The sequence below is a fragment of the Equus caballus genome, chromosome 8 (genome assembly GCF_041296265.1).
Source record: "Equus caballus isolate H_3958 breed thoroughbred chromosome 8, TB-T2T, whole genome shotgun sequence".
NCBI classification, from domain to species: domain Eukaryota; kingdom Metazoa; phylum Chordata; class Mammalia; order Perissodactyla; family Equidae; genus Equus; species Equus caballus.
The window spans coordinates 97,868,266-97,883,423 of NC_091691.1; the positions used below are offsets into that span (position 1 = coordinate 97,868,266).

The 15,158-nt window shown below is 52.1% G+C and overlaps 1 protein-coding gene across 2 annotated transcripts in view; it reads left to right on the forward strand.

The window, feature by feature from the left end:
• ZNF407 (zinc finger protein 407) overlaps window positions 1-5,811 on the forward strand; it is a 448,774-nt gene extending 442,963 nt beyond the window's left edge. Inside the window, exons 9-10 of one of the 2 annotated variants that reach the window (XR_002810021.2) lie at window positions 3,378-5,296; window positions 5,537-5,811. Coding sequence is in view for 1 of the 2 variants with exons in the window: in XM_023647991.2 (XP_023503759.2) it covers window positions 3,378-4,708 (1,331 nt within the window). In the remaining variant the exon portion in view is untranslated. Of the gene's footprint in view, window positions 1-3,377 lie in introns of both variants that reach the window. The other variant, XM_023647991.2, reaches the window with a different exon arrangement.
• The last annotated feature ends 9,347 nt before the right edge of the window (window positions 5,812-15,158 follow it).

Here is a 15,158-nt window from a genome sequence, read left to right on the forward strand (position 1 = left end):
ATTAGGTTGAAGCATGTAGACAGCGATTCAGCCCTTTCTTACTAGGATCTGTGTGGTTTAACCTGATCTCATGCTTACCTTCTGAACTTTAATCCTCCTGAGGGTGTGTTTTCCTTCTGTAAGGCAGGAGAAGGGCGAAGGGGGAGGACGGGAAGAAGCTCTCTTCAGCAGCCATAGCCCTGGGAAGGTCAGTTTAAATGCCCTAGATTAATTCCCTGAAAACTCTCCATGTGCTCACATAACCTTTGGGAAGTCTGCAGAGCCCTGCGGGTAGCTGTCCTACGACATCTCCTGCCAAGCGTCCCGCAGTAGGTGTTCAGGAAGTGCTTGCTAATGGAGGCCTGTCGAGGTGCTGGCTGGGAGCCTGCTTTAGTGGTCCCCAGTTGTTCTCAGTAAACAGGAGGGAAGACAGGTACATTATCGCTAGGTAATTCCCTAAGCCAGAATCATCGACATTTTGGACCCGCCTCTGGGAAGGTTAATTGACCTTTAAGGTGTGATGGTTTATGTCTGCCTGGTTGGTGGGGGCATGGTAGGCAAGGTTCACCCATGGCTATCTGCCCAGCCCAAGCAGCATTCCCTGGTCATAATATTCAGAAGGCACTGAATGTGTAAACAGAAGGTTCTTCTACTGGAGATCGTCCTGGTTGACCCCACAGGTCTTTTCTTGACCTAAGAGTTTATGATTCCATAATCTTTCTAAGATTCACGCTATAGAGAGTTCTCTGAGAAAGAATAAATGTTAACTGGTCCTAATCTTTGTTTAAAAAAATAGACTACTTATACATTTTACTTTCTCTCTGGAAATCAGAGCCTCAGAGGCTGAAAGAACTTGCTGTACAGAAGATCGATCCTGCAGCCTCGGTCTGCAGTGAGCTCTGCTCCAGTTAGTGCCACACACTCTCCAGCAAGTGCCACTCGTGAGGCTCTCCTGCTCCCTTACCCCTTCCAAGTGGAGGCTCTCTCTGGCCTCAAAAGTTAAGGAGGGTGCAATAGTGTGACTTCCTGTGATTCCAGCTGTTGGACAAGTGAATGCAGGACATCACAACTTCACAGCATTGTATGTGAAATAGGCCAGAGTTTGCCTTTCTATAACTTACCGTGATTCCAAATCCAGGACCATCGCCTACAGTCTGGGTATGAGTCTGGACGTGTCCTCCTGGTAAATATGATCCAACAGCTTCTGTGGATCCTGCATGGGATACTGTGCCCACTGGAGGGTGGGCCCTGTCTGGGGTCTGTGCTTAGAGCAGACTGTATTGAAAGAAAGGCCTTCTGACAGAACAGCACCAACATGGTAAGCAAAATCGTGGTCTTATTTTTAAGGGATACTAGCAATAAATAATCAAACAATTCTTAGTCCTTTTCTTTCCTTTGGTAAGAATAAAGTATGCATTTTTAAAAAATGACCTATATTAAAGAGAATAAAGTGAAATATCTCAAAAATGTGGTTGCCATTGAAATATGGAAATGCTTACTATAGTTATGTATAGATCATTCTCTTACTTAGGAGGGAAGGAGGCAATAAGAAAACTGATAGAAAATTTGAGATTTAAAGAAGAAAACAGGAACTCTGTTTAACAAAGAGTCAGTCTCTTTTTTATGAAAATAAAGATTGTGATTTTCAGTCATATTTTACTGTCAGGTTGTTAAACACACGCACTGGCCTGTGTTGCAGGTGACGCTGGGGGAGGTGGGTGTGTGCACTCGCCCTGTGCCCCTGGCCAGGCCCCGCCTCGCCCCGCCTCCCGTCCTGCCCGCCCCTGCGCTCAGGCTCTCTGGCCTCCTCCCCTCCCATCCTGGGTTCTGCCTTCAGAGCCTTCTCTGAGTAGCGCGAGGACAGCTCAACTCTCTGGCCCCTGGCGCGTGTAAGATGGGCTGGGAACTCTGTCCTGTAGCAGCCGCGGGCCTTTCAGGATTCCTCTGCCTTCCTGGGCCGTGTCCAGAGTACAGACTGCAGGCTGTGAGGGACAGTTGCCTTCAGATGGGACCTGGGACCAGTGGGTGGACAGCTTGGCAAGCAGCCTGCAGTGGCTCTGGAGGGTCCCACCCTTCCCGCCCCCCAGCACTTCACTGCCCACTCCTGTCCCTGCTCCTCCTCCTTTCCCGGCTCTTCTTGTCTCTTTACTTTCACACGTGCCCATGTCCCATGGGCTTATCTCAGTATTTTCTGAAACAATCACAGTGCTTTCACTAAGAGGAATTTGGGGCTAGCATTTACAAAATAAATGTTGTACCCACTGTTACAGTTGTAAGATAGATGCGTTCGTTTTACCTTCCTGCCTAAACACATGCCAGGCCCTTCTCTCCGCAGCCTTTGCCTGGATGCCTGAGTGCCGGTGATGGAGTCTGAGCCAAGGCGCTAATCCCCTGACGGCAGGGTGCCCCCACCCCTTGCCCCATGCCGCGGTGCCCCAGCCTCCTCCCCTCTGCTGGGGCTCCTGCTGCGTCTGCCGCAAGCCCTTCCCCTCCCAGCCCAGGGTGATTGCTTGGGTGGTCCTGTCCCTCGGGCAGGCTGGGAAAGTTGTTGCTTTGATTCATCTTTCCTGAATATTCTTTCCTGCAGCCTGAATGTGTTTACCTCTCTGCTGTGGTACTTGTCACCTTACATAATCTTTAAGTCACTCAACAAACACATCTTTGTTGAATGTTTGCTGCGTGCCAGACACTTGACATATATCCACAACGCAGAATAAGACCGTGCGCTCTCAGAGCTGCCCCTCAGCTCTGACCTGTTATGCTTCCCTCCTGAGTCCCCAAGCGGCCAAGACCCTGCATCCAGACTCTGTGCCAGGGCCTGGCACACAGTGACCGATGGGGGACTACACCTGGCAGGCAAGCTGCCTTTTCACCTAAGTCTGGAGCCTGACACGCAGTAGATGCTCAATAAGTACCTGTTGCATTAAACTCTTGCAGCTCTTCTTATCGACGGCATAGCTTTAAATTTAACATGCAAGGCTTTCATTCTCTTGGTTGAGTAAACAAAGCTACCCTCTGTAATATTTGGACATTGAAAAAAGTTTCGTTTGAGCCGGAAGATGCTACTGACTATTTACTTACCTTCACTGCCACCAGTGGCTGACTGTCTTGTTAGAAATGACAGTCATGGGGGGGGTTGACCGTATTCCTCCCTGGGAACTGCAAGAGCAAACAGTGGCTGATAGAGTTGTACTGGACAAACCAGGAGTAGGGAAACGTGCCCGCTAGCGTCACAGCGTCTTCGCCCTTGCACCAGTAGCACACCTGCCAGAGCCCCGGCGCCGGGAGTGCTTCCCCTTCTGAGTGGGGTTCACAGTAATGTTTCTGTTGAAAAATGGTCGTACTTTTAAGCCTGAAAGTCATATTTCTAGGCTCTAACTGGTCCCTGTCTCCCATAGGCATTGTTTCCAAGTCCTACGAATGCCGTCTGAAGGGCCAAGGCGCCACCTTCGTGGAGACGGACAGCCCCTTCACCGCGGCCGCGCTGGCGGAGGAGTCCCCCGTCAAAGAGCGGCCCCTCCGGGGTGGGCGGCGGCCGGCGGCGCCCGAGCAGGTGCAGCAGGTCATCATCATCCAGGGCTACGACGGGGACTTCGCCCTCGACGCCTCCGTGGAGGAGACAGCCGCGGCCACGCTGCAGACGCTGGCGCTGGCCGGACAGGTGGCCAGGGTGGTGCACATCACGGAAGACGGGCAGGTCATTGCCGCGAGTCAGAGCGGGGCACACGTGGGCGGGGTGGCGCCCGGGACGGTCCTGCCAGAGCAGTTGGCCGACGGGGCCACCCAGGTGGTGGTCGTGGGGGGCTCAATGGAAGGCCACGGTGTGGACGAACCCCTGAGCCCAGGTGGTGCCATGATACAGCAGGTGACCAAGCAGGAGATCTTAGATCTCGCAGAGGCCAGCGTCCCCCCGCCAGACGCGGCCTCTGCCCTGGATGCCCTGCTGTGTGCAGTCACTGAGTTGGGAGGGGCAGAAGGTAGGGCTGGGCCCGAAGAGAAAGTCAGATCTGGCCACAAGGACGTGCTGGTCCAGCTGCCCAGTCAGGAGGTGTCCCATGCTGCCGCCCCACCCGAAGCTCCCGAGATCCACATGTTCCAGGACATTCAGGAGAGCCCCACTGCCATGGAGCCCGTGGAGGTGCTGACCCAGGTGGTGCGTCCCTCGGCCGTCATCGCCTCGCAGGAGCGGGCCCAGGTGGCCTTCAAGAAGGTGGTGCAGGGGGTACTCCAGTTTGCTGTCTGTGACTCGGCCGCAGCTGGCCAGCTCATGAAGGAAGGCGTCACACAGGTCATTGTGAATGAAGAGGGCACCGTCCACATGCTGGCCAGAGAAGGCTCTCAGATCATCATGCAGGAGGCCGAGGCCCACGGCCAGCACGTGGATCTGGCTGAATCGGACGGGGAGATCTCACAGATCATCGTGACTGAGGAGCTAGTCCAGGCTATGGTCCAGGAGTCCAGCAGCAACTTTCCTGAGGGTGCGACTCATTATATTGTGACAGAACTGCCCCCGGGGGTGCAAGATGAGACGGGCATGTACTCCCACACTGTGATAGAGACGGCAGACTCTCAGGAGATCCTGCAGGCCGGGGCTGCGCTCAGCGCGGAGGCCATGGTCCCTAATGGAACCGAACAGTTGACGAGTATGGTCATTTACACCCAAGATGGCTCCCCAGCAGCGACAGTAATTCAGAGCCAAAGAGAGAGTAACGAACTCCAAGAAGCCTAAAGCATGGGTGTTTACGCTTGGCACAGGCGGAGGTGGAAAGACCCAGCTCGCATGGGTACAGCGTTCCCTGAACGTTTGCAAAGCCTTCGAGGCAGTGACGTCATGCTCCAGAGGAGAGCCGCACCTCGAGGCCAGGCCCACAGCCACTGCTGGGAGCGCACACGAGGCACCGTGGCCAGTGGGCCAGGGGACCGCTGCTGAGCATGGCCAAGAAGGCCCAGGCGGCCGGGGCTCCAGAGGGAGAGCCTGTGCAGACCACATCTGTGTACTGTTCGGTTCTTTTGTTAACCGCATCTTCCCTCCGTTCTGTCCACTGTGCTGGGGAGAAGCTAAGTGTTTTCCTGGGTTTTTCCCCCTACAACTGTTTTCCCATTTCCCTTAGCAAAAGATTTGTGCCCTGGGGGAAGAGAAGGACAGGTGTCTTGTGGCTTGAGACATGTCTGCTCTTACAGGCCCCGTGTCGCCGTTTCAACATTGTATTATATGTTTGGTTAAAAATGCAGCTACAAGTATTCCACAGTGTCCCCAGACCAAAGGAAGCCTGTTCGTTCATTTCCTGTATCGTTTCCCTCTCTGCAGAGATTGTAGGTATGTTCATTGCTCTGGTTGCATTCTGCTTAAAGAAACCTCCTTCACCCTATGGTTAAGAAAAGCCTTGACGTTTATATTCAGTTAGAATGTACCTTGATTAAGACCGCCTGATGCTTCCAATTTTGACTTAGTTTCGTACAATAAAGTCTATATATAAAATGTGCACTCTGGAAAATACTGTTCATATCAATATTTTGCTTTTTATAATGAATGTTCGTATTGGTATCATTTTTGCAGGGTTTATTTGTGGCTTCTGTCGGTGTGAAAGAGCTGACATTAAACATTAATAATGGAGCTGCGCCTGCAGCGCTGGCGCTGCCCGGCCTCGCGTGTGTCCAGCTGTGGGCTCGCTGCAGCTGCGGAATGCAAGGTCATGTTCCAACGACTCGTTTCCGATGCGATTGCTCTTCTTCCTTCTCCAAACTTGTAAAATAATCCCCTCCCCAAATGCAAAGGTGGTTTTTGTTCTGTTTCTTTTTTCTTTGAAATAAAATTATAACATTAAAAGACAATGATGGCATTGTATTTATAGCAGCCGGCCCATGGGCATCTGTAGAGCCTGAAGAGAACTAGTGCTCCTGCCTGACCGGGGTGCTCCCCCTCTGCCCACGTGAGTGTGTGTCCTGGTTTCCCACAGACGTCTGCAGCCTGGTGCTGTTTTCTGAATGTTTGGCACATGGCCCAGGCAGATTCTGGTGACAATAACATATTCCACCGTGGTTAGTATCAAAAAATTCTGAAGAACAGACAGACAGAAAAGGAAGAGAAAATGGTACCTTTTGGGTTTAAATAGAAGTACTGTTCACAGTCCTTCCAGAGAGGACCGCATGGAGGTGAGGCTGCCAGAGAAGGTGAGCCGGCCGCCCTGCTCCTCGCCTCATCCTCATTGCTCTGAGTCCTAGGGCCACCTCCCTTGATACAGCTGACCCTCCAAAAAAATAGAACGTACAACCTGAAGTTTGACACTGAGATTCGTAATTAGCTGAGTATGACTTGCTCGTGTTTCTTAAAAATGGCAGAGTAATTCATTTCTTCCTAAACACTGTCTTCAGCAAACAGTGACAGGATTAACTCCCGTTTGTCATCAGGATAAAGGTGACCTTTACAAAGTGAAGCCCCCTCCGAGCTTCTCATACACATTTTTAAAAAAGGAGGGGGATGTTTTTCCGTGGAAATATCTCTCCTTGTTCGTTCCCCCGCTGGCTGTAGCCCGCGGTCCTCGGCTCGGATGCTAATTCCTGGCTGTGCTTAGTCCTGTCTGGCTAACCTTTCTGCTGCAGCCCAGGGTGTTGACACTGACGTGCTGCAGTTTACCGTTTGTGATTTATTTAGGATAAATATGTCTCAGGTGGCATTTAATCCTTCATAAAACCAGTGTAGCCTGCAGTGTCAGACCAGCAATCACATGTATGCACAATGAAAAGAGCAGCCCTTTGCATAAAAACATTGTACAGAAGGTGTTTTGAGGCTCAGAAGGATTGCAAAGGACCCACTAAGCTATTGTATCCTGTAATTACCCAGGGAGTTAGGTTAATGTTACCTCTCTTTTCTCTCTCATTACGTAACTATCGGGATGTGAGGGAGTTGAAGAAGCACACACACAAACGTGTGCCTCAGAATAATGAGGCGTGGCTGGTTTTGTGATCAGGGCACATTCCTGCAGCATGGATTCGCTGTACAGAAGGCACGCGCAAGCTCACAGCTTCCTTGAGGTTTTCGCCAGAGAATACAATAGAACTTGAAAGAAGTAAAAAATAAAGCAAACGAAATATGTACTTGAGACTGTAATCCAGAAAGACCACCTCAGTATTAAGGTACAGCCAGTTAAATGATTGAGGCTCCAGGAATCTGGCATGATGCAAGGAGGACCGGACTGCCCAAGTCAGCATGTGGAAAGAGTTTAGATTTCCACTTCCATCGCAGAAGCTGGGTGTGCTCACCATGCATGGTGGAGAGTTACCGAGAGCAGTTTCCATACAAAGGAAGTTTTGGCCCCGTAACGTCACTTCCGTGGAACATGGTGACTCAAGCCGGCATCCCACTGGGATGCTGGAGCCTCGCTGAGCAGTTGGAGCGGAGGAGGGACGACGCCCAAACATCTCCCACCAAACCACGAAACACGGCAAACCAGCGTCATTAGACAGGTACGAGGAACATCCTTTTGCTACTTGGTTTGCTTTGAAGAACCAAGACAATGTGCTAAGATTGTGTCAGTGTGGCGCCAGAAGTTGCACTATCATTTATCAGCTCAATCCAGAAATGTGGACCCAAAGTCCTAGGAGACAGATGGTGAGGAGTCTCAGTGGACTTTTGTTCAATCAACTAATACATCACGGTGGAAACCCCACGGCGGCCCAGGCCTGGCCACACTCGTGCCAAACTCCACAGCTCCGACCCCCCACTCCCTCTAAGTAAGAGCCCCACTGCCCAGCAGCGCAGCATCCAGGAAATTCTGCAACCACTTTCAACATTTGTATTTCTCATCCTATGAAACCTTTTGTTTTCCTGAATATAGAGATAAAATAATGGCATAAGGAAAGAACTGAAGAACCAGCTTAGCACTGTGACCCAGAGTTGGTTCTAGGAAGAGAATTAGGGAACAAGAAAGTCATTCATTCAGCAAACTAAAAAAAGAGCTGTGAGTTTCTCCTTATTTTACCGTTTAATATTAGCCCATTATTTCAGAGCACACAGCTCACTTAGGCAGCCTCCTCCTGCTCCATCTTGTTGAAGAATACAATTCGTTTTCTACTCCTCCAGGGTGATATCATTTTACATGAAGAAGAAAGTTAGCTCAGATGGCAGTTATGCGTTTCGGAAGCACCTTCTAATCAGGGACTGGTGATTCATTGTTAGCTTCAGCGGGCGATCCATCTGACATGTAAGGGGAAAAATTAGCAGCTGTCACTGCATGATGAGTTAATTTCCTGATAGGCCTGACACTGAAAAGCCATTTGGAGACATGGCAATGGCTGACGAGAAAACCTGGCGCTGCTTTATAATTGGAGATGAAGAAAGGGCAGAGAAACAGGCCCGGGAGGGGCCTGCGCATCTCCGGGGGTGTGCTGGTGTCTGCGCGTGCTGGCATGGCACGTGGCCATGCCTGCCCTCACAGGCGCGTCCCCGTGTCCATGGGGGACACCCGCCCCCACCCTGTGCCTGTGGAGTGCATGCATGCACCTTCGAGGTTGGAGAGTGACACAGGTGCCTGACATTTTCACGGAAAGGCGAGGGCACGATGTTCTCCTTTTGATAGTCCCCTTGGCAATTTTCATAATTGGAGCTCAGGCTTTCAATCGTGGGATAATGTTTTATCACCATAAAAAAGTAACCCCATGAAATAAATATTGTGGAAGCTCACAAGGAGGAAGCGAAGGTGATGGAAGAAGTGTTTTCCTGCAGAACGAGGAGGACGTGGGCGGCCCAGGTGGTTCGGTGAGTGAATGAGGCGTCTGACCTCCCGCAAATTCTGCTCTGGAATCACTATTCCTCAGGGGGACCCATTTTCAGCCCAACAGGTTGCAAAAAAACACTTTTTTTAATATCCAGAAGATGGAAATTAGAAAGAGAAAACTTGAAGTATAAAACGGACTTGTAAGTTTTAGCAGGAGGGGCTCGTGTGGTCTCCTTCGGGGGGTGGTGCTGGATGAAGACTTCACGTGTAGGATTCTAGACTCGGGACCAGAGGTGCTGACGCCGGCGCTCTTCTTGGTGTTTACCTAAGTGAAGACTGAACAGCATTGAGAGCGCCGAGGCCAGAGTCCCACAGTCACCGCTGCCTGTCTGGGAGGCTGGGTCTGTGGAATCCATGCGCAGAGCCTTCCTGCGGAGTCTTCACCTTGAGAAATGAGCATGAGGTGAGGAACCCCGTCCTTTCGCACGCAGCCCAGGACAGGATTCTGGTTTCTCCTCTCTCAGATGGACGCAAAGGTGTAACGTCACCAACTTGCCCAGGAGCTGGCCTGGCCGAGAGAAGGGAACAGAATCACCTGTGCGAGCACATGGTCACAAAGACCTGCTACCAGAATTAAACAAATCCACTCTAAATCTCTCAAAGAATCATCTACTTACTCATGGCCTTGCATTGTCAATACCTTTTAATAAATTCTTTTAAAATGACCTAATTTCAACATGGCTTTCAACATCACGAGAAGATAATTTATGACCAGGATAAGCAGGAGCATATGGCCCAGTCCACTGCGCCAGTCCCATTTCACTGCTCTCCAGAACGTCTCCTGTTACCCTTCAAATAACTGTTTAAGGAGAGGGATAAAAACCAACACAAAGTAAGGGTTTGTTTTTTAGTTTCCACACTGGGTTCTGGTTTAGAGACGACGAGCTGCGTTAAGACTTCTCGGGGACTGCCAGCTGCTCCAGGCGAGGGAAGCAGGCAAGGGAGTGTTGGTTGGGAAGGGGGTTCCCTTAGCAGAATGACCTTTGTCCTCGCACACTGCTGCCCCCCAAAACCTCCGCGGAGCCTCAGATCTGAAAATGAGGCCAGAATCCGACAGGAAGAGCTACACCCTGGCTGCTCCTGCCTCCTCCCTTTGCCCCCGCTGTGGTCTAAGGAGAGGGAGGAAGTTTCAACTTCAAAGCTGCGATGTGTGGCCCATGATGGAACATGTTTTACAACCCATAACTAAGAACCATCCCATGAGTCACTTTCCTGGTAATGGTGTGGATTCACGGTGACTCCACACGCCAGTTTCTCACCCACATTCAGCAGGCCCTGCGATTGGGGATGGGCTCTGGCCACAACACAAGTGGCATTAACCGGATGCGTCCCCCCAGAATGTGATTTCTGAACAGGCTGGAAGTTGAAGGTCCCCCACTGTGGCTGCCCTGGCCCACCCATCCCTGGTCCTCTGCCCTCCGCAGAGTCTAGGTTGCTTGTCTTTATCCCTGTTTCCCAGCAGAGCTCTGACTCGAGGTCAGTCTCTGTTTCCGTCTCGGCCCTCTTGGCTCCAGCGCAGCTGGGAACTTGGTGGGCTCTCAGGAAATCATTCTGGATGAACGGATAAATATATGAATCCTCAGTTCTTCCTTTATTTTCTGATTCACCTTCCTTTCTGTTTTTCCAGTCATAATCTTCTCAAATAACAGAAATCTTTGGCGGGAATTGAACAGTGAATGCATCGTGAACATAATTCTTATTGGTCAAACTGGTCCAATACACACTTTTCTACCTCTTTCAACCTTCTGCTGCAACACTATTGATGAGGAGGGTCCCGAGACCAAACCTCATGACAAACACTGAATCAAATTCATACACCATCTTGTCATACATGTTAAGGTGACTTTCCAAGCTTTTTATCATCAGGAATAGATGGCAAAAGAAGATTTCCTCTTCATTCATAATTATCGTAGCCTTAAGGGAAGCATACCGGCCCACGCTGCAGCACCAGGCTAGCTGTGTTCTCGTCTAGGAAAGTTAGAGTTCTATTTGCTTATTCCTGTCTTCTTTCCAGCCCTGAGTTCCTGGGCCGGTGCTATTTGTTCCGCCCATTACTCCTTCCTTGACATGCTGTGCGAAGAAATCCTGGTGCTCTTGGTGGTCTTGAACGATCATGATTTTTCTTTTCTGAGGAGAGAGCTTTGACACCAGCATAAAATGATGCAAGGGGACCAAGCGAGTAGCGTATGCTGGTTGACCCCAGACTGCGAGCTTGCTGTTATGAGCAGCTGCATCCCTGATGTGTCCTGAGATGAAGTTGGTCCCCTAGAGACTAGAGAGAAGCACCAAGAAGAGGGAAGTAATGCCACGTTTAACTGATTGCCGAATATACACTTGCACAGCTCAACACCCCTGAAATCAGGATGCATCGATAGTGTCTTGGATCCAACCCTCATCTTTATGGAGCAAGTCTGGAGGAGAGAGGCCTCGGGCATCCCTTGGAAAGAACGGCAGGCATCTAGCAATCCCTGAGGCTGAATTCCCAGTCACCTCTTATGGTCTAAGGAAGAAGGCTTTTCATGGTCGTGGCCAATGCTGTATCTGGATGGGGTGGGACAGGTTTCTCACTGGAAGGGACTTAGGTGATCCCACAGCGTAGTCCTAAAATGGGAAGGCTCCAGTATGGGTGTTGTCACAACGAGGTGTGCGGGGCTGCTCCTGGAATTGCATCTAGTGCATAGAGGCCAGGGACGCTGCTGCACACCCTATGGGGCCCGGGACAGCACCGCCACAAACTGCTAGTTGGGCACTGAGGTCACCAGGCTGAGCAGGCCTGCTCTGAGCGCATGTTCTACACACCCGTTTCTGCTTGCTGGCCTTTGAGGAGGCCCGCCTCCAGCTGTTGGTGTAAGTGCGTTCATTGAGTGGGAGTCCTCAAGGGAACAAAAGAGCTGGGGTTCAACACAGACGAGGGTGAGGGCAGCCCTGTCTGGTCACATTTGCCCGGTTCTGTCACATGGCAAGCCCCTGGAAGGACAGGAGGCCTTTGGGTCACACAAAGCCAAGATGACCCCGGCCCAGTTCAGCCCAGGCCCAAGGCTGCTGCTGAGTGACTTCTAGGTGACCAGCACTGTACTAAACTCTAAATATACTACCTCACTCTAATCCTCCCACAACCCTGAAACATTTACAGAGACTCAGAAAGGTTAAGGAACTTGCCCAGTGACGCACAGCAGCCGGGGCCACGTCGCCAACTCCAGGTCACAGTTCACTTCTATTTGTGCAACAGCAGACACCACAGCACTGCAGCCATCCAGGCCGTGCCTGAGCTCGTTAGGGCATGTTGACACATGGCCTCCCTCAGCACCTCTCTGAGGTCGGCACTGTGGGTGTGTGCCCGTCTTACAGTGGGGGTCACTCGCTCATAGGAGGCCAGCAGGCCTTGCATCTGTCCTCTTGCCCTGCCTCTCTGACCAAAGGCCTCCTAGACACGGTGCTCTCAGGGCTGCGAGCAGCTGGTCCAAGTAAAGGCTCATGTCACACTGCTCCTCCACCACCCCAGCGGGGGGTGGGTGGGGGGAGTCTCCAGTGGGACGGCAGTTACTGGGAAGGAAACGGAAGGGGGCCGGCCCGTGCCCCTGCTTGGCCAGCTGGCCAGGTCCTGCGTCTCCAAGGCCTCCCTGTTCACACCTCTCAGGTAGTAGATGCCCGGAACCTTGGCTCCATCTGCACCGCCTGGCTGCCCCGCATCGGTCATCAGGGTCCCTCACGGTCAGGTTTGCCCTGAGTTGAGAGGAAGGTGAATGTGGCCTGCTGCTGCTTCCCTAAGAAGCTTCTGGGCGGTGGGGGCTCTGAGAGCAAGGCTGGCCAAGGTTCCTGCCCCTGGAGCCAGGAGGACGCCCAGCCGGGTGCTTTGTGCGGAGAGTCTGCATTGCATGTCCTGTTGCCGGAGCCGCAGCAGGCTCACGGCCTACGGCAGTGGCGGCCGGCCTTCAGGAGCTGTGAAGTCCAGATGCCGGAGCTGGGCTCTTCCCCAGCAGGAACAGCTGGGCAGGGCATCCGCCTGGCTCCTCTTGATGTTTCTCTCTTTTCATTTCTCCACCTGTGAAACCTGGAATCCGTTCACTGATGGGTTTCTGTGTTTTTCTCTCCTTTGTGCCCTCTGGTTGTCCAGTCCCAAAGCCGTCCCTCGGGCCTCTCCACAGGAGAGGAAGGCTCACCCTGCCGGGGACTGGGGTGCCGAGGTCCCAACCGCCCCATCATGGGGGGAGATGGAGGCTGGGAGGGGTGGGGCAGTGGAAGAGAGAGCACCCTCAGGGAGTGCTCCTGCTCAGCATGGGTCCCCTCCCTAACTCTGCCGGCCACCTCTCCTGGAGCTGCCTCTGTCACCCCTTCTCCGTGGCTTTCTCCTCCTTATCCCCTCCCCTGAGGAGCATAGTGACTGCTAGATGCATTGTTTTGAGGACGGTGCCCACTAAACGTAAGCTTCTTGGAGGCTGGGTTTTGCTCAGCCATCTTTGCAAAGATTGTCATCTGTTTCCAGGCTCAGCTGTGGCCTTTGAAAGAGGAAGAGCGTGCTCAGGTGTCTTGAGTTTTGATGAAGGATTAGTCTGCGGGGACATGTCTGGGAAGATGCTGCAGTGGGCTCAGGGCGGCCTGGGTACAGGGAAGGTGGTGTTGGGTCACCGAGTTGTCTGCGTGTGGCAGCCACACCCTTTCCTGCTGCCCTGGCTGACTTTGCTTTACCTGTCTGCACGATGCAGAAAGCTGATTGAGTGCCACTCCTTCAAGAGACAGCCAATTCCAAGCCAAACTGAGAGGCATAGAACCCAGTGGCGTGGAAGATGCTACAGGCACTGGTACCCCACAGGAGGAAGAGGCCGCAGGAAAGTGGAAGGCTTTTCCTGTGGTCAGCAGGCTGTCCATCCAGCTGTGTTCTTCAAGCTGATCACATGCCCCTCTCGTAACCAAAGTGAACTCACAGCCGACATATGTATGCGCAAACGTTGTAGACATATATTACACACTAACAGTGTCATCAGAACACAAACACACAAAGAGAGCTGTTCAAAGAATGAAGATCAAATGAACCAGGTTTTATTGCTTGCCTGATCCAAAGGCTATATACTATCATTATATATTAGGACAGAATTCACCTTTTCACAAAGTGAATGTAAACTCACGTTTGAGAGAGCGTTCTTGATAAACTGGCACGCTTGGCCTGCGGTGAGATCCGGGCGGCGGTGGGCGGTATCTGGCTGACAGCTCACAGCAGAGGAGAAAGCCTCAGCCCCCTTTGGGCCGCATTGTTGGACCAGCTCCACCCCATGGGCTCGAGGACATTTTGTGAGGCTTCGCTTGGTAAAACCACATCCTCTGATCTGTGGGGCCACCGGGCCAGCCCGGGTCAGCTGCAACATGGAGCACGTGCTCTGTTTTGTGGCCCTCACTGCTCTCAGCAAACCTGTGACAGAATGACTTGCCTGACAAGCTGACCCAGTGAGGTGGCTGTCCTTGTCCATGGGATCTCTTCCAAATTTTTAAATGAAAACACATATACATAGAAGTTCTAGTATTTTCTTTCTGTACTCAGTGGATCATCTGCACCCCACTCTGGTGACCCCCTATCGGAGCACCCAATGTCCAGCACCTCACCCGCTGCTCGCACTGCTCCTTGACTCTCAGGAGGTGCGGGGCAGGAGCTGAGCGCAGTTTTGGCGGCTCCACGCGGTCTGCACCTCCACGGTCAGGGGAGTGGGGGCTTGGCGGCCGCTGGCCTTTCCTCGCTTCAGCCCCAGGCACCTGTAGCATGAGTCATTGGCAGGGGTCCCATGCATGAGGTTTCTGTGAGGGGACAAGACAGCTTGGACTTCTTGGCTTCATGTGTGTTTGCTCCCCTGTCCCCATACACGTCCCTCTGGTCCCCCTAATCCATTCGAGACACCCATTAACACTACCTCAAGTGCGCATGAGGATTGAACACACACCTGCATGTGTTCCCTACCCCAAACTCACAAAAAAGAAAGCCAAGGAATAAAAAGGCGTAATCTCACAAAGACAAAGAGAATACGAGAGGTGGCAAGAGCAGAGATGAAGATAAGACGGGGGTGGGGAGGTGAAAGGGGTGGGGAGAGGAGTACTAATGAGCAGAATGGAGAAAGCAGCCCCTCAGTGCCAGCAGGGGAGGTCCCAATCAGCAATCGTGTCCCAGAACCCTGAGCAGCTCAGGCTTGGATGCTACAGAAGGTGCAGACAGCGGGGGTGGGGCTGGGGCTGAAACAGGTCCCTCCCTCCACTTGACCTCTGCGGCCAGGCAGGTTCCCTTCCCCCAATTCCTAACCCAAGAGATGACTGGAAGCTTTTTCTTCTGGAGAAACCCAACCAGAAAGGCTTTGACCAGAGGACACAGCAAAGAGTGGGGAGATGCCATGCATAAGACAGAATTAAGAGAAAGTCTCTGTCCTG